The following is a 25908-nucleotide window of genomic DNA, read 5'->3' as shown; positions in this document are numbered from 1 at the left end:
ACAACCTTCCGTTCTTTTAGCAGTATACATAAGGCGTGCGTTTTACTTGAATTCATCTATACTTATTAACAACAACCTTCCGTTCTTTTAGCAGTATAAATAAGGCGTGCGTTTTACTTGCATTGATCTACACCTATTAACGACAACCTTCCGTTCTTTCAACAGTATAAACAAGGCGTGCGTTTTGCTCCACCGTCCATTCATGGCCAACCTGTCACTGCTCCTCCTGGGATCCCATCACCCGGCACGCCAGTCTCCACGTGGCAGAGCGGAAATCCTAGCAATGTAGTACGACCGTTGATAGCTGGATCTAGTGGAACCGTGGCTGTGTCCTACCCTTCGAATCAGTTGCGATCGCAAGCCCCCGTTGGATCACAGGCAGCACCTGCTGGGAGTCCAGCAGAAGGGGTACAGCCTGGATGGCCTCCCCAGGGTCAACCGCAGCCATATCCTGGAGGTCAACCTCCACCTGGCACTAGAGTTATCGTTGGTCAAACGGTATGGCAGCAGCAACAGCAACAACAACAACAGCAACAGCAACCCCAGCCATCGCAACAGCCACAGCCGCAGCCTCAACAGCCGGGAATCAGGCCGCAGAATCCACCTGGTCCCGGTCAGCAGCCAGCCACGCCCACACTTCTTCCCCAGCACATACAGCAGTTACAGTTGCAGATTCAGCAACTGTGTCAACATTTTCCCCATCTTACCCACCAAGATGCCTCTCAGCTCATCCAGCGCATCCCAGCCCATTTCCGGCATATACAGCAGCTCGATAATGCGCAAAGAAGCGAGTATTTAGGACAACTCGACTCCAAAGAGAGGCAGGTTGTCACTTATTTCTTTATGCTTAAAAAGCAGCAACAGCAGCAAATGTACCAGAGACAACAACTTTTACAGCAGCAACATCAACAACAGCAGCAGCAACAGCAACAGCAACAGCAACAACAGCAGCAACAACAACAGAAGGTTGGGACACCACAACAATCTCCCCATTCTTGGCAACAACAGCAGCAACAACAACAACAACAACAACAACAACAACAACAGCAGCAACAGCAGCAACAACAACAGCAACAACAGCAACAACAACAACAGCAGCAACAACAACAGCAACAACAACAACAACAGCAACAACAGCAGCAGCAGCAACAACAACAACAAGCCCCAGGTCCACAACCAGGCCAGCAGCAAACTGTGCAGGGAGGCCAGTATCCTCCCATGTCACCTCACGCACGTCCTCTACCAGGTCGTCCCATACCCCAAGGATATACGGCTGTGCAGCCTGGGGGAGTCGTATCTCCCGGCCAGGGTTCACCTCATATGGTAGCCGGAGGGCAACTGACACCTCAGCAGCAGCTTACACCGCACGTCTCGCCCCTCGCCTCGCCCCACGGGCATTCTCCGATCCAGCGCGGAGACGGGGCGGTCATCGGCCATGCAGCCGTGTTGCAGGGCTCGCCTGTTCCGCAGAATTTAGTCGGTCAGCAGAACTTGGTGAATCCAAAGACAAAGACTGCATTGGCCATTCACCTCACCAACAGACTAGCCGGAGGTGTTCATCAAGGGGGCGTGATACCTCAGGGACCTCAGGTACCCATGGAGATACCAGCGCACGTCGTTCAGAAACAGCCTGCTATTCCGCAGGAAGCTGTTCAAGGTAATTATAAGTTGATCATAAGTTTGAATCTCAGTTTTCAACTTCACAAACTTTGCTATGATCCTCTTATTAGATGTAAATGTTGCAGATCTTAAGAATTAAAACATAAACCTTAGGAGTAAGGAAAGTTTCTCATAGATGAGTAAGTTTTAAACTTCACAAACTTTGCTATGATCCTCTTATTAGATGTAAATGTTGCAGCCCTGAAGAATTAAAACGTAAACCATAGGAGTAAGGAAAGTTTTTCATAGATCAGTAAGAATAGCATGGTGTATATATACCGTTTTAAAAACAACCCTTCCGTTATGTCCTCTTATACATGGGACCAACTTCTGTAGAAAAATTTAATTTACTTGATATCCTTTTATTATTTTATTGAGTTTTACCAAAAATTAATGTGCTCTTACTTTTATTGAAAGAAAATTTAACCTAATAAGAAAAAAATTAACTTCACAAACTTAGCAAGGTAGTTTTTGCGAGAGAGAATAGTCTCAGTGACTAGAATGAAACTCTTCTCTCTCCCACCTCACTTTTAAGCAATTCAATTCCCTACAGTTGAACGCTTTGATATTACTCTTCTATTTCTTGTGCTTGATTGTATATGTTGGTGGATTTAGAAGTTTTTATCACTTTCTTTTATTTAAGAATATATAAGAGTAAAGTCTCCTATGTTAAACCCCCGTTTTTGCAGGAAATGTAATAGTAATAGGCTATTAAAAGCTAGAATAGATCCTCGTATTTTGCCTGTGCCAAATGGGATACATACATACATATACCAAGGCACTCCCCCTAATTTTGGGGGGTAGCCGACATCAACAAAGAAACAAAAACAAAAAGGGGACCTCTACTCTCTACGTTCCTCCCAGCCTAACAAGGGACTCAACCGAGTTCAGCTGGTACTGCTAGGATGTCACAGCCCAGCCTCCCACATTATCCACCACAGATGAAGATTCATAATGCTGAATCCCCTACTGCTGCTACCTCCGCGGTCATCTAAGGCATCGGAGGCAGCTGTGAATGATTCACTACCTGATTTGAATTGTTGTTGCGTATACTATTTGACATTATGTTGTACTATCCAAAACTATTAACGTAATCATTTACTTTCAGGCCCTGGGGGTGAACAGGTAATGATGTTCCAGAGAAGGGCCCTGGGAAACATAACAGGATCCGTCACCAACAATCTGTTACGGCCTCCTTCTCAGGGAACCCCTACTGCCGCACCGGCGGCAGTAGCCGGTACTCACGCGTATCCACGGCCTAATCCTCCCAGCCACTCGTCCTCTGGAACACCTACCGTTATAGGATCGAGTGCGCCCCATTATCCGAGACCCCATCTGGTGGGTCATGATACAAATATTATGTGTAAGTAATATTATTATTATTATTATTATTATTATTACTACTTGCTAAGCTGCAACCCTAGTTTGGAAAAGCAAGATGCTATAAGCCCAAGGGCTTCAACAGGGAAGATAGCCCTGTGAGGAAAGGAAATAAGGAAAATCTACTGTACGAGAGAAGTTTAAGAACAAAAACATTAAAATAAATCTTTCATATATTAACTATAAAAACTTGAAAATAACAAGAGGATAAAAACTTCAAAATAACAAGAAGAAGAGAAACAAGAAAGAATAGTGGGCCCGAGTGTACCCTCAAGCAAAGAGATCTGTAACCCGAGGCAGTGGAAGACCACTTATATGGATTGTAACCTTGTGGAAACACAGATGACATGGCAATATTTGGCCAGTCACTGACTGTCTGTCATTTCATAATTTTCATTCTTCGTAGATAATTACCTCCGCCAACGAAGTTGGGAGGAGGATATGTTTTTGCCCCTGTTTGTTTGCTTGTTTGTGAACAACTTCTTGGCCCACTATTTTACTCGTAGTTAAGTGAAACTTTCAGGGATTAATTTTCGTGTTGAGATTTGGAAGCAATTGAATTTAAAAAGTCGTAGGTCAAAGGTCAAGGTCAAGCAAAAGGTTGACCGAGTTAACCCTGAGGCAAGCTAGTAGGTCAAAGGTCAAGGTCAAGGTCAAGCAAAAGGTTGACCGAATTAACCCTAAGGCAAGCTAGTTTTGAGAAGTGAGCTGTCATGGCGGAGGTCTGCGCTCTCAGAGAGCTTTTCTAGTTTAGTCTGTTTTGACTAAAGAATACTTTCACATAGTGCCATAGCCTCTGTACCATGGTCTTCCACTCTCTTGGGTTAGAGTTCTCTTGCTTGAGGGTACACTCAGGCAATGTATTCTATCTAATTTCTCTTCCTCTTGTTTTGTTAAAGTTTTTATAGTTTATATAGGAAATATTTATTTTAATGTTGTTACTGTTCTTAATAATTTATTTTTCCTTGTTTCCTTTCCTCACTGGGCTATTTTCCCTGTTGCGGCCCCTGGGCTTATAGCATCCTGCTTTTCCAACTAGGGTTGTAGCTTAGCAAATAATAATAATAATAATAATAAAGTACTTCAGTTAGTATATATGTAAATAATACTAATTGTCCTTAAAATTTGGTCTCTTACTGTCGTACCCTTTCATCAGCAACTTCTAAGAATTGAAACGTGATAAAAAAGTTATTTGTATTAATAGAACATAAGAATTATTATCAATATATTTTTTTCTTGCAATATTTTCAGTGCCAAGGGAGCTATGTTTAGTTGGATGCGTCTTCTACATTGCCGATTATCACGCAGAGGTCACCGAGCAAACGTTGTGTACCTGGAAGAGATTGATACAGCAACATGGAGGAGAGGTAAAGGGAGCTATGATTTTGTGGAAAGAGTTTACCCCATTTTCTATACATTGTCATTTTTTAATTGTTCCGTAACTGGAATAAAAACCATGCTATTTAACCCTTTTACCCCCAAGATAAGGTTAAATTTCGAGCACATTTTGGTATACATTTTTTTTTTAAGTTGCTCTAACAGGCTTAATTTTTGTCATAGAGAGGTCAGGTTGATCTCATTCTTTTGGAAAATGCCTGAAGTTTCTCATAAGATTATCAAAAATAGGCAAAAACATGTAAATAACAGTGTTTTGAAAGAACGTACCGGTATGTCCTTTTGGGGGTGAAAGGGTTAATAGGGTTATTACTTTCGGCGTAGCTGAAATGACGAGCCGTTAATTTTTAACGAGGGAAAGAGAAAAAGAGAAAACAAAATGGCGTTAATGGCTGCCAATAGTCGGCGAGGATGAAGAGCAGCAACGTCCGTTCACCACCCAAGCCGAAAGCAAAGTGAGCTTACCACACAGGTGTGTGAGGGGGAGCGGTAGCAAGCTACCCTCCCTAGCCCCCGCTAATTAGCGGTGTGGGTAGTTAACCGTCGTTAAAAATTAATGGCTCGTCATTTCAGCTAAGCCGAAAGTAATACAGTACCCCTATTAACCCTTTTACCCCCAGGCTATTTGGAACTTTCCAGGCATTTTTTTTCAAGCACATTTTGCAGTATATTTTTTTTTAAATTGCTCTAACAGCCTTGATTTTCGACATAGAGAGGTCAGGTTGGTCTCATTATTTTGGAAAATGCCTGAAGTTTTTCATAAAATTATCAAAAATATGCCAAAAAAAATGTAAATAGCAATTTTTTGCAAGGACGTACCGGTACGTCCATGGGGGTAAAGGGATGAGTTTTGTGAAACATACCAGTACGTCCATTGGGGGTAAAAGGGTTAAATAGCTAAGGTTTGTATAGTTAGGAAAAATACAAATTATCTACGAATTTGTCATTTTAATTTCATAATTACAGAAGCTCCTCGAGTTATAAACTTAATTGGTTCCAAGAAGGTGTTTGGAAGTTGAATTTCGTCAAATTTGGGCCTAGAGTAGACCTAACCTGACTCGTATGCCTATGATTTCCAGCTACAAAAGTTAACCCTTTTACCCCCAGGCTCTTTGGAAATTTCCAACCCTTAACCCCCAAGGGGTTATTTTTTCCCCAGCACATTTGGCAGTATATTTTTTTTAAATTGCTCTAACAGCCTTAATTTTTGTCATAGAGAGGTCAGGTTGGTCTCATTCTCTTGGAAAATACCTGAATTTTCTCAAAAAATTATCAAAAACATAAGAAAAAATTTTTTATAGCATTTTTTTGCAAGGACGTACCGGTACGTCCATGGGGGTAAAGGGATGAGTTTTGTGAAACGTACCAGTACGTCCTTTGGGGGTAAAAGGGTTAATAAATAGTTAGGTTTCATATGAGATAGATATCAGGTTATTCCAAATGTTGTTTTGCTTGCTGTATTAAATGATATAATATGGTTTCATTACAGTATGTTTGTATCTTATCTTTTTTATTTTCAATTGGATTTCATTTTGTATCTCCTAATGTTTATACATTGAGGACCTTCTGTATTATTATTATTATTATTACTTGCTAAGCTACAACCCTAGTTGGAAAAGCAGGATGCTATAAGCCCAGGGGCTCCAACAGGGAAAGTAGCTCAGTGAGGAAAGGAAACAAGGAAGAAGAAAATATTTTAAGAAGAGTAACAACATTAAAATAAATATCTCCTATATAAAATATAAAAACTTTAACAAAACAAGAGGAAGAGAAATAAGATGAGTGTGTGTGCTCGAGTGTACCCTCAAGCAAGAGAACTCTAACCCAAGGCAGTGGAAGACCGTGGTACAGAGGTTATGGCGCTACCCAAGACTAGAGAACAATGGTTTGATTTTGGAGTGTCCTCCTAGATGAGCAGCTTACCATAATTAAAGAGTCTCTTCTACCCTTACCAAGAGGAAAAAGGCCATTGAACAATTACAGTGCAGTAGCCCTTGAGTGAAGAATTGTTTGGTAACGTGTGTTGTCAGGTATATGAGGACAGAGGAGAATATGTAAAGAATACGCCAGACTATTCAGTGTGTGTGTAGGCAAAGGGAAAATGAACCGTAACTAGAGAGAAGGATCCAATGTAGTACTGTCTGTATTGAGTTACTCAAATTATCTGTTGTATGTGTAAATGTTACTCTTCTTTAGTGTGCTTTTTTGTTAGGGTAATAGTATAGAACACCACGCTCTCCATTTACTCCAATATAATGTAATCCTGCAGTTCTCACCTTCTTGCACAGTAATTAGGGGGTTATTTAAATTCTGGGAAAGCAATAATTAGCAAGATATGTTGAAGAGGGGAGAAGGGGTTATAAAAAGAAAATAGCTCGGTTTCCTCACTAAACGACATGGAACTGACGTCAACATAGTCAACCAAACAGATTGTGATGCTAGCGTACATAAACAGAAGTTCGTGATGCCAGCATACATTTGATATACTGTATATTCAAAATATACTTAAGTAAATCAAATGTACGCTGGTATCACGAACTTCTGTTTATGTACGCTGGCATCACGATCTGTTTGGTTGACTATGTTGACGTCAGTTACAAGTCGTTTAGTGAGGAAACCAAGCTATTTTCTTTTTATAACCCCTTCCCCCCTCTTCAACATATCTTGCTAATTATTGCTTTCCCAGAATTTAAATAACCACCTAATTACTGTGCAAAAAGGTGAGAACTGCAGGATTAAATTATATTGGAGTAAATGGAGAGCGTGTTCTATACAGTGATACCTCGGTACTCGACCATAATCCGTTCGAGATCCGTGTTCGACCTCCGATTTGTTCGAGTACCGAATTTTTTTTCCCCATAAGAAATAATGGTATATATTCTATTCCGTTCCCAAGCACTCGAACAGGCCCAAAATATTAATAAAACGTGTACCTAAACAACAATAATTATCTAAATGTGTATGAAATTGGTCAGAAAATCCTATAAAACAATTTTAAACCATTTACTGTACTAAAATAAAACAATTTTAAACCATTTTCTGTACTGTAGTGAACATACCTTTGAGCAGCGGTTCGATGGCATACAGGGATGGATGTGGAGAGGATGGAAGGGGGAGGTTACTGCTTGGAAGGAGAGTCCCCTTCCATGATGTGGCGGGGTAGTTCTCCTTCAGGAGTTGTTTCTCTCTCCAATGAAAGGGTGGGCAGATCTATTTCAGGGGTTTCTTCTCTTCTTTGTCTCTTCTTTGGAGGAGAAACAGGCTTTGATGTAGCAGCTTTCTTTTCTTTTGTGAAAAACTGGTCTATTGTTAATTGTTTCTTCCTCCTCTGCAGTATTCTTCGAAAATGATACATGACACTATCATTAAACATATGCACTGCCCGGTTTGCTACTGCAATTTCTGGGTGGTATTTTTCAGCAAAAGCCTGCACATCTGCCCACTTGGAACAAATTTCATTGATGAGAGAACTTGGAACATCCTCCCTTACCTCATCCTCTTCTGAAGATTCCTGCTCCACAATCAGATCCTGCTGCTGTTGTTGTTGCAGGTGCAACAATTCCTCCACAGTCAACTCGGTAGAATGGCTTTCTACAAGCTCATCAATATCATCCTTGTCGACCTCAAGCCCCAAACTCCTGCCCATGACAACAATTTCCTCAACGACATCAGTGTCATCAGAAATTACAGGGGTAGCAGTGCTTGGACCCGCCTCTGGTTGGAAACCTTCAAACTCCCTCTCTGTGACACATGATGGCCACAGCTTACGCCAGGCAGAGTTCAATGTCCTATAGGTCACACCTCGCCAAGCTTGGTCAATCATGTTAACAGAGTTGAGGATGCTGAAGTGTTCCTTCCAGAATTCCTTTAGGGTCAACTTCGTGTCACTGGTCACTTCAAAACACTTTCTGAAAAGGGCCTTGGTATAGAGTTTTTTGAAGTTTGAAATGACCTGTTGGTCCATGGGCTGGAGTATGGGAGTAGTATTGGGGGGCAAGAATTTGATTTTGATAAAGCTGTATTCTTCTTTCAAGTCATCCTCGAGACCTGGAGGATGTGCAGGAGCATTGTCCATAACCAGAAGACATTTCATTGGCAAGCTCTTTTCAATGAGGTAAGCCTTAACCTGGGGGGCAAACACTTCGTTTATCCACTCAGTAAAGAATTGTCTTGTGACCCAAGATTTAGTGTTCGAGCGCCACATAACTGGTAGTGCACTTTTACAAATATTATTTCGTTTGAACACCCGGGGGTTGTCCGAGTGGTACACTAACAAGGGTTTGATCTTGCAATCGCCACTTGCATTTGCACACAGCAACAATGTTAGCCTATCTTTCATTGGCTTGTGACCTGGCATCTTCGTCTCGTCCTTGGTAATGTACGTATTGGCTGGCATTTTCTTCCAAAATAACCCAGTCTCATCACAATTAAAGACTTGTTGTGCGATCAAATTTTGTTCATTTATGTACCGATCGAATTCCCCCACGTATTTATCGGCTGCAATTTGATCCGAACTAGCTGCCTCCCCATGCCTAGTAACACGATGAATACCTGTTCTATTACGAAACTTTTCAAACCAACCCCTGCTCGCTTTAAATGTAAATGAATCACTTTCACTGGTACTCGGACTTTTCTTCACTAATTCTTCATAGATATGCAACGCTTTTTCACAAATGAACGCTTCACTAACACTTTCCCCGGCCAACTGTTTTTCTTTAATAAATATTAAAAGCAACTTTTCCATCTCCTCAATCACTTGTGGCCTTTGCTTAGTTACCGCCGTAACTCCCGTTGCAACATTCGCCTTCTTAATCATTTCTTTATGCTTTAAAAACGTAGAAATGGTCGACTTCGCCATTCCGTATTCTACCGCTAAATCGGACACTCGTACACCATTCTCATATTTCGCTATAATTTCCTTCTTCAACTCGATCGTTGTTCGCACTGTTTTCCTCTTCTCCTTCCCCTTAACACTCATTACTTTCTTGGGACTCATTATGAAAGCTAAAAAAGCAATTAAAAGCACTGAAAATCACTAAATCACAACGAATGCTGATCGCGCGTTGTCTGAGTGACGCTCTCGAGAGAACTGATGCTTCCCGAACAAGCGAGAGTGGCCGAGATGGCGCGATCATCACAAAGCCCATGCGGTCGTCACGTGTTCGGCTGGTCGAGTACCGAATTTTTGGTCGAGCACCGCAGCAAAAATTTCTCGAAAATTTTGGTCGAACTCCGAATTGTTCGAGTATAGAGTCGTTCGACTACCGAGGTATCACTGTATTACCTTTGTTAGAATTACTAGACTTTTATGATATTCAAGAGTGCTCTCGCAACATGTGACCTCTTCGGGAAACCCCTGCCCTAAAGCAAGAATATCCGAAGTATATTCCAAGAGAAAAGGAGGTTATAATTTGAGATTCCGTTCACCTAACGGAGGTTCATCCTATTTACATTCCAAGAGAAAAGGTTATAATTTGAGTTTGTTCCGTAACCGAAATACAAACCACGCTATTTACAAAGGGTATTACTTTTAGCGTAGCTGAAATGGCGAGCCATTAGAATTTAACGAGGGTGTATTACCCCCGCGCTAGTTAGCGGGGGGGGTAGGGGAGTGGTAGCTAGCTACCCCTCCTCCCCCTCACACACAGGTGAATACTCACTTTCACTTTTGGCTCGGACTGTGACAGACGTCTCTGTCTTGGTCCTCGCTTGGCAGCCATTGTCTGTTTTGTCTTTACTTAATCGCTTACTTTTCTTTTACTCAATATATATGTAAACATGTTTTCATGTTTGTATATATATTTGAGTATAGAAATAAGTAAGTTTCCTTTTCAGATGTGTGTGTGTAGTGTACGATATCTACGTGGAGGCCTCGGCAGTTAGGCCACCACGGCCTAATTTTATGGGTTGCGATCGAGTTTGACTTCGGTCTTTCTCTCTCTCTCTCTCTTGAGGTCGTTCACCCTTTTACTATGTTTTACTACGCCCTTGTAGCTTCCTTCCCGTGTGGGTGGGGTTGCTACGCCGTACATTTTGTCTCAATTAGTTTATGAATCTAATTGTAGTTGTTAATTTTTCAGCTTGTAGAACGATTCCTTTCGGGGTTTTCGTTTTTTTCTTTAGTGTTCATTCATTTTTAAATTACATAATTACATAGTTACATAATTATAATTGTTATAATTCTGTTTTGGTTACAGCTCTCCTTCCGCGAGTGTAAGTGGTTGTGAGGGCACGTGCCTATTGTGTAATTCTTGTTCCTTTTCCTCGGGATTCCTCTTCGGAGCCTTCCCGGGGGAATGAATGTGTACTAATATTATTTGTTTTATTTTTTACAGTTACCGATCTAGTTCGTTTCTGTAATATAGCAACGGTGTGAGCCGTCTGGTTGAGTCCTGGGGATTCGGCTGTTGCTGCCTCCCCCTTGTATTGTCGTCAGGGACGTGTCTCCTTCTACTGGTAGTACTCCCGTGTCGACGGACAGCTCTCCAGTTCATTTAGAACAGTCAGGAGGCTTGCCTCCTTGGGCGGATAACTTTCCTTCCGAGGGAAGTTTTTTCCTGTCCAGGCTTGAGCTTTTCCTCTTTTGGGGGGTTCTTCTCTTGCCTTTTTTTCGTGCGACTATGCTCTTGGTGCTGAGCGGTCGCACCTGCAGTTTCGCTCAAGGGGCTGGGCAACTGCAGGATCTCCTCTTCGGAGGATTGCCCCTTTTAGGTCACTGGCTGACCAGTCTCTTCCACGAAGTGTTTCTCTTTCGTTCGCGAGAGAGTACACTCATAGAGACTCCTCTTCGGAGGTTTCTTCTGTTGCTGTTGGCCTCCCTCGCCGTAAGGCCCTCCGTCCGCCTCGTCGTAAGGGCCTCTCATCTCCCTATAAGGGTGTTTGAGGCGCCTTTTTGAATCTCCGTTTGCAGCCTACAACTTCTTTTTCTCGATCTTCCGTCTTGGTGCAGATGGACAGCAGTCTAATCTCGTCTTCCGACGGGCAACGGTCTTCCCGACGGACAACGGTCTTCCCGACGGACAGCGGTCTTCCGACGGACATCAGTCTCCCGGCGGACAACGATCCCTTCGGGGCAAAGGGTTGCCCCCACGGGGGTTCTTCCCTTGCGTGTCAGGGTTTCCCTGCGCGCCCTTCTGTTCGTCAGCGCTCTCCTGTTCGTCAGCGCTTTCAAGATGATCTTCCCTGCAGTTCCTGTTACGTGCCCTGTGCGCCCACGTTCGCCCTCGCGATCTAGAACTTAGGTTCAGGTCGGGGTCAAGGACTCTTCTTCTTTGCGCGGGCTTCCACGCGTAGCCTTCTGCTCGTCAGCGATCATCAGCTCGTCAGCGATCATCAGCTCGTCAGCGATCATCAGCTCGTCAGCGATCGTCAGCTCGTCAGCGATCATCAGCTCGCCAGCGATCTCCGGATCGCCCACGTGTGTTACAGCTGGCACGCCAACGTTCTCCAACACTTCTGAAGGAACATGGTTCGCCAGCTACTAGCTCAACTGCGGATGCTGATCGCCATCGCGCGACCCTCAACTGCAGATGCTGATCGCCATCGCGCGACCCTCAACTGCGGATGCTGATCGCCATCGCGCGACCCTCAACTGCGGATGCTGATCGCCATCGCGCGACCCTCAACTGCGGATGCTGATCGCCATCGCGCGACCCTCAACTGCGGATGCTGATCGCCATCGCGCGACCCTCAACTGCGGATGCTGATCGCCATCGCGCGACCCTCAACTGCGGATGCTGATCGCCATCGCGCGACCCTCAACTGCGGATGCTGATCGCCATCGCGCGACCCTCAACTGCGGATGCTGATCGCCATCGCGCGACCCTCAACTGCGGATGCTGATCGCCATCGCGCGACCCTCAACTGCGGATGCTGATCGCCATCGCACAACCCTGAACGATTGCCCGCTTCGCATGCTGCTCCTCATCGCACAACCCTGAACGATCGCCCTCTTGCGGATGCTGATCACCATCGCACCCTTTCACGCGATCATTCACCTGCGCATGCTGCTCGCCATCGCACAACCCTGAACGATTGCCCGCTTCGCATGCTGCTCCTCATCGCACAACCCTGAACGATCGCCCTCTTGCGGATGCTGATCACCATCGCACCCTTTCACGCGATCATTCACCTGCGCATGCTGCTCGCCATCGCACAACCCTGAACGATTGCCCGCTTCGCATGCTGCTCCTCATCGCACAACCCTGAACGATCGCCCTCTTGCGGATGCTGATCACCATCGCACCCTATCACGCGATCATTCACCTACACATGCTGCTCGCCATCGCTTACCGCCAGCGATCTTCTTCACCTACGCGGCAGCACGATCCCTCGCCGTCACGCCCATTCGCCTGCGCGCCCGCGCGATCGCTCGCCTGCGCGCCCGCGCGATCGCTAGCCTGCGCGCCCGCGCGATCGCTCGCCTGCGCGCCCTCGCGACCGCTCGCCTGCGCGCCCTCACGACCGCTCGCCTGCGCGCCCGCGCGACCACTCGCCTGTGCGCCCGCGCGACCATTCGCCTTTGCGCGACCGTTCGCCCTCGCGCGACCATAGTTCGCGGCGAATTCCACAGCCGGTGGTAGCAGCAGGGACGCGTGCTCCTAGGCGGCACTCGGGATCACCTCCATCCAAGCACAGGTTGGTAGTGCAGGACGAAGACAGGTCAGTACAGCATTCTTCCCACCTTCTTTTTAGGCAGGAACCGTCGTGTCCTCTCCAAAGGATCGCCCGATCCCTTTCACCTTAGCGAGGATTTCGGACTCTGTGTCCTTGGAGCAGCAGACATGGTTTGATCCGCTGGCACGGGCGTTAATGAGGTTTATGAAACCAGCACTCACCGGCCAGGGTAACAAACCAGCGGCTGTCTCTCCTACGCTGAAGAGAAAGAGAGGAGTGGACTTCGTGGTGACTTCCCCCAGGGCGAAGTTGGTTCCCAAGAGGTCGGTCTCGAGGGTCCCCTCTCCTGCACGAGTACTCTCTCCTTCTCCCGCCCTGGAAGGATTTTTGGCGGGGGGGCTTTCCGTTGAAGATTTCTCCATCGGACAAGGGGTGACTGCTTACCTCTTCCTCTGGGAGCTTACCAGGTTCTTTCCCTCCTCGGTTACGGCCCGAGGTTTGGTTCAAGGAAGCTACAGGAAGATCAAGGGTACTTTCCTCCTCTCGAGCTCAGGCACCTTGGCCTTTCGTCGTTAAGTATCTACTTGCGGACAAGCTCGATGTTGTACCATCTGGACGCACTGACTGAAGGCTTCCTTCGGGTGTCTCATCTGTGGAGGTCAACGACCTCAGACACCCTTCCATCCTTGAGAAGAGTTTTGTCTTTGCCCAAGGACAGAGACTTAAACATCTGCTGTGCGGAGTAAATCGACTTCCGGTTTCACTCCTCCAAGGCGCTTTCTTCCAGACTCTGCAGGGCTCCAGCTCCCTTTTCTTTCAACCACGTCGGCCTAAGTTATCGGCTACGACAACTGGGACAAGGTGTCCAATTGCAGTTTCCTCCTGTCAGGAACAGATGGCACGGGAGACTCCCCCGGGGGGGCATAGTCCTAAAAGGAGTTCACGAACTCTAGGATTGCAGGTTTTTTCGCTGGGAGGATGCTTAAGGTTACTCATCCGAATGACAGCTTCCCGATGCCCATTCCCGCACAATCTCTGTGAGTAGCCAAGGATATCGCGCCTGCCGTCTCTGTCAGCGAATTCAGTGTCTCTGAACCTCTATGCCATAGCATCAGCAGAGTTGCCCGGTTGGGCAGAATGATCCATACCTTAGGCGAAGGTCTTCCTTAGGATCATCGACGGCTTCACCCCCGGCCCCCTCAGTCGATCCTTTCTTGTAAGGAAGGATCTGAGAGGGGACGTCCATAGTCGACCTCTCAGCCCTGATCAAGTTTGTCGAACAAACTTCGGCCAGCGTAGACCAGCAGAATCGATCAGACTGGTAACGAGGCGACAGGACTCCTTTAACCCTGGATCGGAAGGACGGGTACTTTCAGTTTCCATTCCATCCATCTTCCAGGGTGCTCGTCGAATTCAGCCTAAACTGCAAGTATTCCTGCTTATGATGCAGTGTGGCTATCCCGCCGTGGCATAGCAGGTTTGTTTCCCCAGAGAACTCTCCCTGCCTTCCTCTTGGCCGCTCAGGTGCAGACTTCCGCCTCCTCTGCTGTTTGGAGGGCTGGTCAACTCCGGTAGGCTCGGGTTTCGACCTGATTCAGCGCCGGGAAAAGCTTCCGAATGCTGACCATGAGTGTGGGCTCATGGTATTTTGCTTGGAGCCTTCTCTTCCTCTGCCTCAACATCTGGAGTATCTGGCCATGATATTGAGTCAACCGCCTTACCACGTTGGAAACCCCGCTTCTCGTCCGTCCAGCGAGGTTAAGCAACGTCGGTACTTGGATGGGTGACCACCTGGGGACGCCAGATTCTGTTACCACATCCTCCGAGCCTTCCTTTCGGTTCACCGTGGCAAGACTGAGGAGAGTCGCAGTACCTGTTCTCAGTCAAGCAGAGTTTTCAGCCCTACCTTGGAACGTTTCCTAGTTCTTCTTTCCTCATTGACCCGTTTATAGTCCGAACGGTCGCCTCAGGATAAGTTCCATGTGGGGCGATCCAAGTTCCGGTGGCTTCAGGCAATGTTTAACCGGACTCCCTGGCCCTATGGGACCAGCGGAACTATTAAACCTGCAATGGGTGTTGACCTATGGAGCCTCTTGATGGTAGTGGATATTCTCGTCCTTTCCCCACATTCTTGATGCGGTTCTCGGACTCGTCAAAGGAAAGGGGGGGGGGGCATGTTCCGGTCCAGGCCTATGGTCAAGACCTGAAGGATACCTCTCCATCATTCAGGCAGGCTTAAGGGCCTTAGTCTGGCCCCTCTTCAGATCCTACCGCTCCTGCCAAGTCGCCCCGTTGCGTGTCGACTTCATGCTAACCAGCAGGGGACGCATTTTCACACCTTCACATCTTGCAGTAGAGATATCGGGATGATTGAGATTCTCTCAATTCCACCATCGGCTCTCTCATTCCAGGCAGAGGAATGTTTCTCTCAGACTATCCGAGCAGAGCCTCATAGAGAGAGTGTACCTAGGGGTCTTTGACCTTGGGTAACCAGCAAGTGCTGGTCTGGGGGACCTGATCGCGACAGCTTGGAACCTCAAGCTTCCGCTAGTTTTCCCCCCAGTCTCAGACCCCGAGACTCTGGCAAGATGCATTCCGGTGATGGTGGGACAACTTCGACGCCTGCGTCTTCCCTCCTTTTTGTCTGCGGACAATGGGTCTCAACAAAACCAGGTTGTCTGTCAACCTTTCAATGGGAGAGCTCCACTGGGACTATGTGCAGAACGGTTTCTGGACCCTCTGCTTCCCCTGACGGAACTCCCGGGAGAGCTTCTCCCACGGCGCAGACTACTCAAGCAACCACACTGCGACATCTCTCCCGAACCGGGGCGTCGCTTCGGCTTCATGCCTGGAGACACTACGCTTCCTCCTCTAGAAGAGACAACCCGCTACAGTCGCGGTACGGAGGTCGCGTCATCTGCGATAGTCATCCACAGGGGTCTCCCAGGCAAAGTGAAGAGTCTAAGGTGGTTGGTGCCGTGGGAGATATACTTCTTCCCGTGAGGCCTCTTCTCCAGCAATAACGGTCTTATTGCCTTTCGGCGGGAGGAAACTCCTTTCCGCTCTTGGCAATGAAGCCTGTCGCTCAGCCTTTCCCTGACCTTCAGGCTTAAAGGAATAACTTTTTCCTGCCCGCTGGATCTATCCTCGCTCATGCAAAGCTACGATCGTCCCTGCCCTAGTCGGAGGAAGACCTCCAACTTGGAGCATGGCTCGGACTTTTAGTCCTTTAAGAGATCTTCTCAAGACCCTTTTACGACAGGCCTCGGATTGTATTCCGCCCTGGGTCTTCTGCTCACTCTGGCCACGGCCAGTGTGTGAGCAATCTTCTTGGTCTCTTACTACTCCCCCCCTTTCTAAGGAAGAGGGGAAGGCAACATTCAGGCTCGCTCCTGAGTTGTTGGCTAGACTCAGAATCTGAGGGTCCCGACCCTTCGGTCCGATTCATTCAAGATTTTGAGTCTCCATTCTGTGTCTGATGTCCCAAGACCTTCTCTTTCTTGCCAGTACAGGAATCGAGAGGTTAGCGCTGGGAACAGCTGCAGTTTGGCCTCAGTTGCAGCCGATTTGGGAACACAAGGAGGACATGGGGGGAGAGTCACCAGTATACCTCTTCAGCCCGGACTCAAGGACATTCATCTCGACCTGTCTTCAGACCCTCCCCCGTCACGTCGCCCTACAGCACGATGTTGGATACATCGCAACGTCCCTCGCCTTCGAGTAATACTACTCTGTGACGCAGGTGCTACAAGCTGGAGTCTGGAAGCGTCTGATGACCTTCGCAGCCCGCTTCCTGCAGGGCGTGACCCACAGGAGTCTCGATACGTTTTCTATCGCTCTGTGGTGGCTACACAACAGCTGGTCTAACCTCAGGCTCCTTTTTGGACAGGTAGCAGAAGGTTGAGGGCATTGTTATCAGGTTTTAGTCTGCATGAACGAAAGAAGTATGTCTGGCCCTTACTTCTTTCTTCATCATCCCCTCTACGGGGAAGCAGCATCCTGGTCTCTGCATAGCTGACCTCGAACCTCTGCAGGTAAACCATGCTTCCTTGTGTTCCGAGTATTGAGTCAATACTGTCGCGTCCCCCATACCCTGACGAGGTGGTATTGGGAACGTCTTAACCCAGAGTTCCTTCTGGAACTCCAGGTCAACTGCCTAAGACGGGTCACACTTCTTCCTTCACACACAAGCTTACGTAGGCCACATGGTTCCTTGCGGTGCAAGGAACTTGTGAGGTGCAGGGACTCCTTTTCTCGAGTGCGACTCACTCGGATTCTGAGTCCCCGGGTAAAGCCAAAGCCAGTATGGCTGGGGACTTTCCACCCTTCCTAAGGGATAAGTCACCCTTTGTAAATAGCGTGGTTTGTATTTCGGTTACGGAACAAATGACAAATTCGAAGATAATTTGTATTTTTCCTAACCATACAAACCTTAGCTATTTACACATATTTGCCCGCCAGCCCTGTCCCCCAAGACAAGTCCTACCTCTAAGTGAAAGTGAGTATTCACCTGTGTGTGAGGGGGAGGAGGGGTAGCTAGCTACCACTCCCCTACCCCCCCCGCTAACTAGCGCGGGGGTAATACACCCTCGTTAAATTCTAATGGCTCGCCATTTCAGCTACGCTAAAAGTAATACCCTTTGTAAATAGCTAAGGTTTGTATGGTTAGGAAAAATACAAATTATCTTCGAATTTGTCATTTTCATTCTCTTAAAAGGAAAGAGAGTCTTGAATTTTTTTTAATTTTAAACCTGATATTATGTTATTAAATATTATATCTTCAATTTTTTTTTTTTTTTTTTTTTTTTTTTTTTTTTTTTTTTTTTTTTTTTTTTTTTTATATATATATATATATAAGGGGACTGTGTTTATGCATGATTTATTTTTATATCTCTTCAATTTTTTTTTTTTTTTTTTTGGGGGGGGGAATAAGGGGACTGTGTTTACAAATGATTTATGATGTATATTATTATTACAACCCTGGTTGGAAAAGTAAAATGCTATAAACTTAAGGGTTCCAACAAGGAAATTAGCCCAGTGAGGAAAGGAAATGAACTATATGAGAAGTAATGATTGGACAATATAAAATATCATAAGATCCGTAAACAACATTAAAATAGATGTGTCATCTATAAACTACGAAAAGAGACTCATGTCGACCTGTTCGGCGTAAAAACTTTCGCCTTAAGTTTGAAAAGTATTTTTCTTTTTTGCAGGTGGTCCCTCTGTATGATTCAGCCAAGGTAACCCATTTATTATGCAAGCACCAGAAGTCGCCTGTCTTCATGCAAGCTGTGAGAGAAAACAAGCGTTGCATCACGGTGTTTTGGCTGAACGATGTGCTACTCAGAGGGAAAATGGCACCTCCATGGCAAGCTATACATCTTCCGACACCGTTTGGGTATGTCCTGGAAATTTTATTTATAAGATATCACTCTAGTGTATTGCAATCCCAGCTCAAAATGCATATTTCTCAATGATTAAAGTAGACATCAATATTTGTACATTATCTTTATCTAAATACATAACTTTTAACCCTTTTACCCCCAAAGGACGTACTGGTACGTTTCACAAAACCCATCCCTTAACCCCCATGGACGTACCGGTACGTCCTTGCAAAAAAATGCTATAAAATTTTCTTTTTCATATTTACGATAATTTTTTGAAAAAATTCAGGCATTTTCCAAGAGAATGAGACCAACCTGACCCCTCTATGACAAAAATTAAGGCTGTTAGAGCAATTTAAAAGAATATACTGCAAAATGTGCTGGGAAAAAAATAACCCCCTGGGGGTTAAGGGTTGGAAATTTCCAAAGAGCCTGGGGTAAAAGGGTTAATTGTTCTTACTCGTATACACGCGTTTGTCCCTTATGTAAGGGAAACGTGTTCAGCAGCGCTGGAACAGCATTAAACCTTTCAAAATATTCCCTTTTTAACCTCTGTTCTATTTAACACTTGTCCTTGCTATAATTCTTAATTTTCCTCAAGAATATTTCCCATGACACGGAGACCCTTGAGAAGATGACAACATTCTTCACATTCTTTGGCAATTACTCTGCCTTTGGCTGGCATTACGTCATAGTTATAAGTTGTTCTCGGTGCCTTCTTCTTCGAGTTTTAGTGTACATCTAAACTGATTGTCTATAATTGTTCTTGCTTGCACATACACACGCACACACATACACTCGTCCACATCACTTTTGCCACCACTACAGGCATGCTGTTGTGCTCTTGCCAAAACTTTTTATCTCTTTTTGCAGAAAGGGATTGTTGGCCTCCTTTTCAGTAGCAGGCATATGCTACGGAGGGGAAGAAGAGACCTAAGCCTTCTCTGGTGTCTGTTTTGGCAGTGCCCAAGAGGTCACCGATGAAGTGATCTACTTAGCACTGGGTTGTGTGGCCTATGGGTAACGTGATTGTCAGATTGGGGTTCGAGTCCCGCTCAAACTTGTTTGTCCCTTAGGTGTCTGCAACCTCACCATTCTTTTGAGCTAAGGAGTGGTGGTTTTGGGGAGCTCATAGGTCTACCTGCTGAGTCATCAGCAGCTATTTTGTGGCCCTCCCTGGCTGTAGCTTGGGTGGAGAGGGGTCTGGGGTACTGATCATATGTGTATGGTCAGTCTCTAGGGCATTGTCCTGCTTGCTAGGACAAAGTCACTGTCCCCGGCCTCTGTCATTCATGAGCAGCCTTTAAACTTGTAGAACCAAGAAATAATGTCTAGGAACACAATTTCTTTCTGACTTCATGAAACTATCCATAAAGCGTACGCATTGACTACTTAAGAGGGTCAAGGTACCAGCTAAGACTGAGCCTCTTGAAATCACTGGTATAAGCTCCACCCAACTCTCTAAGAGGAACCTCGCTATTATCCAGGTAATGAAGGCTGTGGACTGCGAACGCCAAACAATCTTCACGGCTTTTTACCCACAGTATTATGCCCATAAGTCCCTTGACATCTATGTGCTTGGTCCTGTGGTGGCTGTTCAAATAGTTGTGTATCCAAAAGACTTCCTTGTCTATGTAAGTATGTAGAGGTTAGTCGTTTCCCCTCTCTTGAGGACAAGGTGGTCGAAGTGTTACGTGTTGGATGTGACATGCCGCTGGTAAGCCACACATCTGATCTCCGTTCTTTAAATTCTCGAGAAGTATTTCCCCCAACCTCATGAGATAAGGGGGAGAATCTGGAATATATACCAATCTAATGATCATTCATACATACATACATATACCAAGGCACTTCCCCCAATTTTGGGGGGTAGCCGACATCAAACAAAAGAAACAAAAGTGCGGGGAGCAGTCACTCTCCCCCCAGCTCCATCTCTTTGATGATATCTCACAGGATTGTAAATACAGGAGAGGGGGTTCCCAGCCCCCTCGTCCCGTCCCTTTTAGTCGCCTCTTACGACACGCAGAGATACGTTGGCGCTATTCTAATTGTTTTTATGCTCCTGTGGCCACAGGGGGCATAAATATTAATAAAATTGCTGTATGATCATCATACAGCAAGTATAATATTCCGAACTGCTATTCCCTTTGGGGGAATGGATCCCTTCTTTGACCTTGAACCAATTATCTTGTAAAGGCCAGGTCCTATTGACCTTTTCATCCTTATAAGCTAATAGGAGGTTGCTGGAATTGTCTCCTTTGCTTCCGTACAGGAGCAGGCAGAAGAAAGAGAACCAAGTACCAGTTCAGTTCTAGGAGGACATCCGGTCCACCAATCATTGAGTCTCCCTATTTTAAAGGTCAAAAGGTTTTTACACATGTAGGAACAAATAACAAATTTTAAAAGTAATGTGTATTTTTGTTAGCTTAACTTCCCACCTTAACCCTTTTACCCCCAGGCTCTTTGGAAATTTCCAACCCTTAACCCCCATGGGGTTATTTTTTTTCAAGCACATTTTGCAGTATATTTTTTTTTAAATTGCTCTAACAGCCTTAATTTTTTTCATAGAGAGGTCAGGTTGGTCTCATTCTCTTGGAAAATGCCTGAAGTTTCTCAAAAAATTATCAAAAATATGAAGAAAAAAAAAATTTTATATCATTTTTTTGCAAGGACGTACCAGTACGTCCATGGGGGTAAAGGGATGAGTTTTGTGAAACATACCAGTACGTCCTTTGGGGGTAAAAGGGTTAATGAAGAGCTTTCAACAAGAAGGTGTTAAGAGAAGGGCTACTCTTCCTCGCTCCCTTCCTGTCAATAACTATCTCATTAACAAATTCAACTAATTTTTTTATTTTAAAGGATTCAGGTTTGTATAACCAGACAAAAATGTAAATTAATTTTCTAGAATTTTATTTTACAAGTGAAGTACTATATTATACATTAGAAATCTAAATGCAATGTTCGTCATACTGTATTGAAATACATACTTTTTTATCTTAACCCTTTTTACCTCCAATGGACGTACTGGTACGTTTCACAAAACTCATCCCTTTACCCCCATGGACGTACCGGTACGTCCTTGCAAAAAAACTGTTAATTGCATTTTTTTTTGCATATTTTTGATAACTTTATGAGAAACCAGGCATTTTCCAAAAGAGTGAAACCAACCTGACCTCTCTATGATGAAAATTAAGGCTGTTAGAGCAATTTGAAAAAAAAAATATATAGCAAAATGTGCTTAAAAAAAAATGCTGGGGTTAAGGGTTGGAAAGTTCCAAATAGCTAAAAAGATGCCTGGGGGTTAAGGGTTTGAAAGTTCCAAATAGCTTGTGGGTAAAAGGGTTAAGAGCATTGTTTTTAATCCTCTTCCGTTTAATGTTACAGAAATGACAACAAACCTTGCAAGGACCTCATTGTCAGCGTCAGTGGATTTGAGAATGAAGAGAGAACCATAATCAAGTTGATGTTGCAGCTAGTCGGAGCGAAATACTCTGGCTGCTTTTCAAGACACAATAACCTTTTGGTTTGCAAGAGGTAACGGATTTTCAGTATGAACATTCTTGTGTTTTACATCTCTACTAGTTTTAGTAATCTTAACTAATATTTTGTAAAAATATATTCTGTGAAAATTATGGTACTGTATTTGTATGTAATATTTATTTTATTGGCAAAATAAAAGTAATTTCTTTAATATGATTAATTTTTCTTCAAGACTTGAAGGAGCCAAAGTGGCAAAGGCAAAGGACTGGAAGCGCCCCGTCGTCAACGGCGTGTGGCTCAGCGAAGTTTTGCTCGGGCAGAACACGCCACCTCTCGTGTACCACGGCACCCGCTACCAACACTATTTGGACGATCCATTGCGAATAGATCCTTCTTTAGCATCGCATCTCTTCAGTGAGTATCTGTTTCGAGCTGCTTTTTACCTCCGCCAACGAAGTTGGAAGGAGGTTATGTTTTCGCCCCTGTTTGTGTGTTTGTTTGTGAAAAGCTTCCTGGCCACAATTTTAATCGTAGAGTAATGAAACTTGCAAATATTAACTGTTATGTAAAACGCTGGAAATTAAATTTTGGAAGGTCACGGTCAGGCATAATGTCCAATTCACGTAATCATCCATAAGTTTGGTCATCATTGTCACAGATTCTTCAGACTTGGTTCATATTTGAGTGTATGAAAATCTATGACAATTAATACATGTTAAGGTCAAAAGTCAAGGTCAAGATCGAGTTAAACGTTAACTTCAAACTTGGTTCATATTTGAGTGTATGAAAATCTATGATAATTAATACACGTTAAGGTCAAAAGTCAAGGTCAAGATCGAGTAAAAGATTGACTTCAGACTTGGTTCATATTTGAGTGTATGAAAATCTATGACAATTAATACATGTTAAGGTCAAAAGTCAAGGTCAAGATCGAGTAAAAGGTTGATAATTGAGCTGCCGCGGCGGAGGTTTATGCTCTACTGAGTGCCCCTCTGGTTATGATTGTTGTGCACTGCATATTTAAGTGCAGAAACATTTTGTATTTTCTTATCCTAAAGTGGTGAATAAACTGAAATTCACATAAATATCCAAAGAAATGTAAGTTTATCCTGTCGGTATAAATGTAAATTTATACAAACTGGAAGGTGACTTTTGATCTCTTAATGTAGCTCAAGTCCCACTGATTACAGTACCGCCCAATTTCCATAACTCCCATATTATCTAAAGTTTTTGAACGTCTTCTGGCAAAACGTCTTAATAGGTTTGCTGAAGGTAATCATCTACTCCCTAGTTTGCAATTTGGTTTTCGTAAAGGCCTTGGAGCATGTGATGCCCTTCTTACAATCTCCAATGCTGTACAGAAATCCCTTGATTGTGGTCAGGAAGTTTGTATGATTGGCCTTGATTTTAGTGCTGCCTTTGACCGTGTTAATCATGAGGCCCTTGATTTTTCCCTGTTGGAGCCCTTGGGCTTATAGCATCTTGCTTTTCCAACTAGGGTTGTAGCTTGGCTAGTAATAATAATAATAATGATAATATGTACCTCAACGCAAGAACACTCGGCTTGTAAATTTTAAAAGAAATGAACGCCTGTGTCCATAAATTTGAAATACTGTCATTGCAAAATTCAATGTTATTTCTATATATACGCAATGTTTACTATTAGATGATAGAAAATCATATGATATAGTATAGGCAGTACCATTTTTATTTTGAGATTTACTCTGTGCAAATAGGTGTGCTTATTCTCAGTAGTAAAATCAGCAGTGGAAAACAGTTGGGGAAAATATCTACTTATTCGTGGAATTGTACCCTAGAGCGATGAGAGTAAACAGGTATAAAAGTGATGAAAAATAATTAAAATGCTCAATGCCTACGCTATTTTTGACGTGAAAACTATTATCCATTTCTTTTATCGAGGCAGATTTGCACCGACTCGTAGCGGTGCCCTTTTAGCTCGGAAAAGTTTCCTGATCGCTGATTGGTTAGAATTATCTCGTCCAACCAATCAGCGACCAGGAAACTTTTCCGAGCTAAAAGGGCACCGCTGCGAGTCGGTGCAAATCTGCATCGCTAAAATAAATTGATTATAATCACCCTCCAAAACTCTCATCTAACACAACTTGTTCATTAGTTTAGGAATGTCTTTAAAGGTTTAAAGGCCGCTCATAAATGGCAGAGGCAAGGGACAGTGACAATGCTGTATCAAGCAGGATAATTCCCTAGAGACTGACCATATATACATATGATCAGCACTCAAGCCCCCTCTCCACCCAAGCTAGGACCAAGGAGGGTCAGCAGATAGGCTCCCCCAAAGCCCCCATCATTAGCTCACAAGGATGGTGAGGTTGCAGCAGCCACAGGAACTAACAAGTTTGAGCGGGATTCGAACCCTAGTCTGGCGATCACCAGTCAGAGACATTATCACATAGGCCACCACAATCAATCTTTTATTAGTCAGAATTGTTCTTCTGTATTTTTAGCATTTGACTGAATGTTTTTTTAACCCTTTTACCCCCAAGCTATTTGGAACTTTCCAACCCTTAACCCCCAGGCGTTTTTTTTTTTTTTTCAAGCATTTTGCAATATATTTTTTTTAAAATACTCTAACAGCCTTAATTTTCATCATAGAGAGGTTAGGTTGGTCTCATTATTTTGGAAAATGCCTGAAGTTTCTCATAAAGTTATCAAAAACATGCAAAAAAAATGTAAAAAAACAGTTTTTTGCAAGGACGTACCGGTACGTCCATGGGGGTAAAGGGATGAGTTTTGTGAAACGTACCAGTACGTCCATTGGGGGTAAATGGGTTAAACTGTACATGAATTTATATTTTTGGCATTTGACTGAATATTTTTTTTAATGTTCAATGCTGTTGTGCTATTTTCTGTTTTGAGATTGATCTGTAATGCTATTTATTGATCAAAGGGAACTTCTTGCAGATGCGTGGAAATATCCCATCAGCGTTTCGAAAGAGTCCGTGGAGAAGGCAAAGGCTGGGAGAGAAATTGCCTTGAGAAAGAGAAGGTCGGAAACAGATGGTAAGTTCATTGTGAATTTTGAATTTTATAAGTAATTCACCATATTGCTCTTTGAAAGGATGTCACACACGAGCTCTCGTAATTTTCTAAGTAATTTACCATATTGCTCTTTGAAAGGATGTCGCTCACGAGCTCTTGTAATTTTCTAAGTAATTCACCATATTGCTCTTTGAAAGGAGGTCACTCACGAGCTCTCGGAATATTCTAAGTAATTCGCAATATTGATCTTTGAAAGGATGTCACTCACGAGCTCTCGTAATTTTTCTAAGTAATTCGCAATGTTGATCTTTAAAAGGAAGTCACTCACGAGCTCTCGTAATTTTCTAAGTAATTCACCATGTTGCTCTTTGAAAGGATGTCACTCACGAGCTCTCGTAATTTTCCAAGTAATTTGCAATATTACTCTTTGAAAGGATGTCACGCACGAGCTCTCGTAATTTTCCAAGTAGAAATTCGCCATATTGCTCTTTGAAAGGATGTCACTCACGAGCTCTCGTAATTTTCTAAGTAATTCACCATATTGCTCTTTGAAAGGATGTCACTCACGAGCTCTCGTAATTTTCTAAGTAATTTACCATATTGCTCTTTGAAAGGATGTCACTCACGAGCTCCCGTAATTTTCTAAGTAATTCGCAGTATTGATCTTTAAAAGGATGCCGATCACAAGCTCTCGTAATTTTCCAAGTAGAAATTCGCCATATTGCTCTTTGAAAGGATGTCACTCACGAGCTCTCGTAATTTTCTAAGTAATTCACCATATTGCTCTTTGAAAGGATGTCACTCACAAGCTCTCGTAATTTTCTAAGTAATTCACCATATTGCTCTTTGAAAGGATGTTGTTCACAAGCTCTCGTAATTTTCTAAGTAATTCACCATATTGCTCTTTGAAAGGAGGTCACTCACGAGCTCTCGGAATATTCTAAGTAATTTGCAATATTGATCTTTGAAAGGA

At 44.1% G+C, this 25908-nt stretch overlaps 1 protein-coding gene across 1 annotated transcript in view; it reads left to right on the top strand.

The window, feature by feature from the left end:
• Positions 1 to 25908, top strand: part of LOC137652522 (PAX-interacting protein 1-like) — a 58428-nt gene that overhangs the window by 16032 nt on the left and 16488 nt on the right. Inside the window, exons 7-13 of the mRNA XM_068385978.1 lie at positions 166 to 1657; positions 2768 to 3022; positions 4291 to 4406; positions 18267 to 18451; positions 21822 to 21971; positions 22150 to 22331; positions 24858 to 24956. Of these exons, the coding sequence (XP_068242079.1) occupies positions 166 to 1657; positions 2768 to 3022; positions 4291 to 4406; positions 18267 to 18451; positions 21822 to 21971; positions 22150 to 22331; positions 24858 to 24956 (2479 nt within the window). The remainder of the gene's footprint in view (positions 1 to 165; positions 1658 to 2767; positions 3023 to 4290; positions 4407 to 18266; positions 18452 to 21821; positions 21972 to 22149; positions 22332 to 24857; positions 24957 to 25908) is intronic.

This window comes from Palaemon carinicauda, chromosome 13, assembly GCF_036898095.1.
Source record: "Palaemon carinicauda isolate YSFRI2023 chromosome 13, ASM3689809v2, whole genome shotgun sequence".
Lineage (NCBI taxonomy): Eukaryota > Metazoa > Arthropoda > Malacostraca > Decapoda > Palaemonidae > Palaemon > Palaemon carinicauda.
This window is presented reverse-complemented; position numbering and strand designations above follow the sequence as displayed.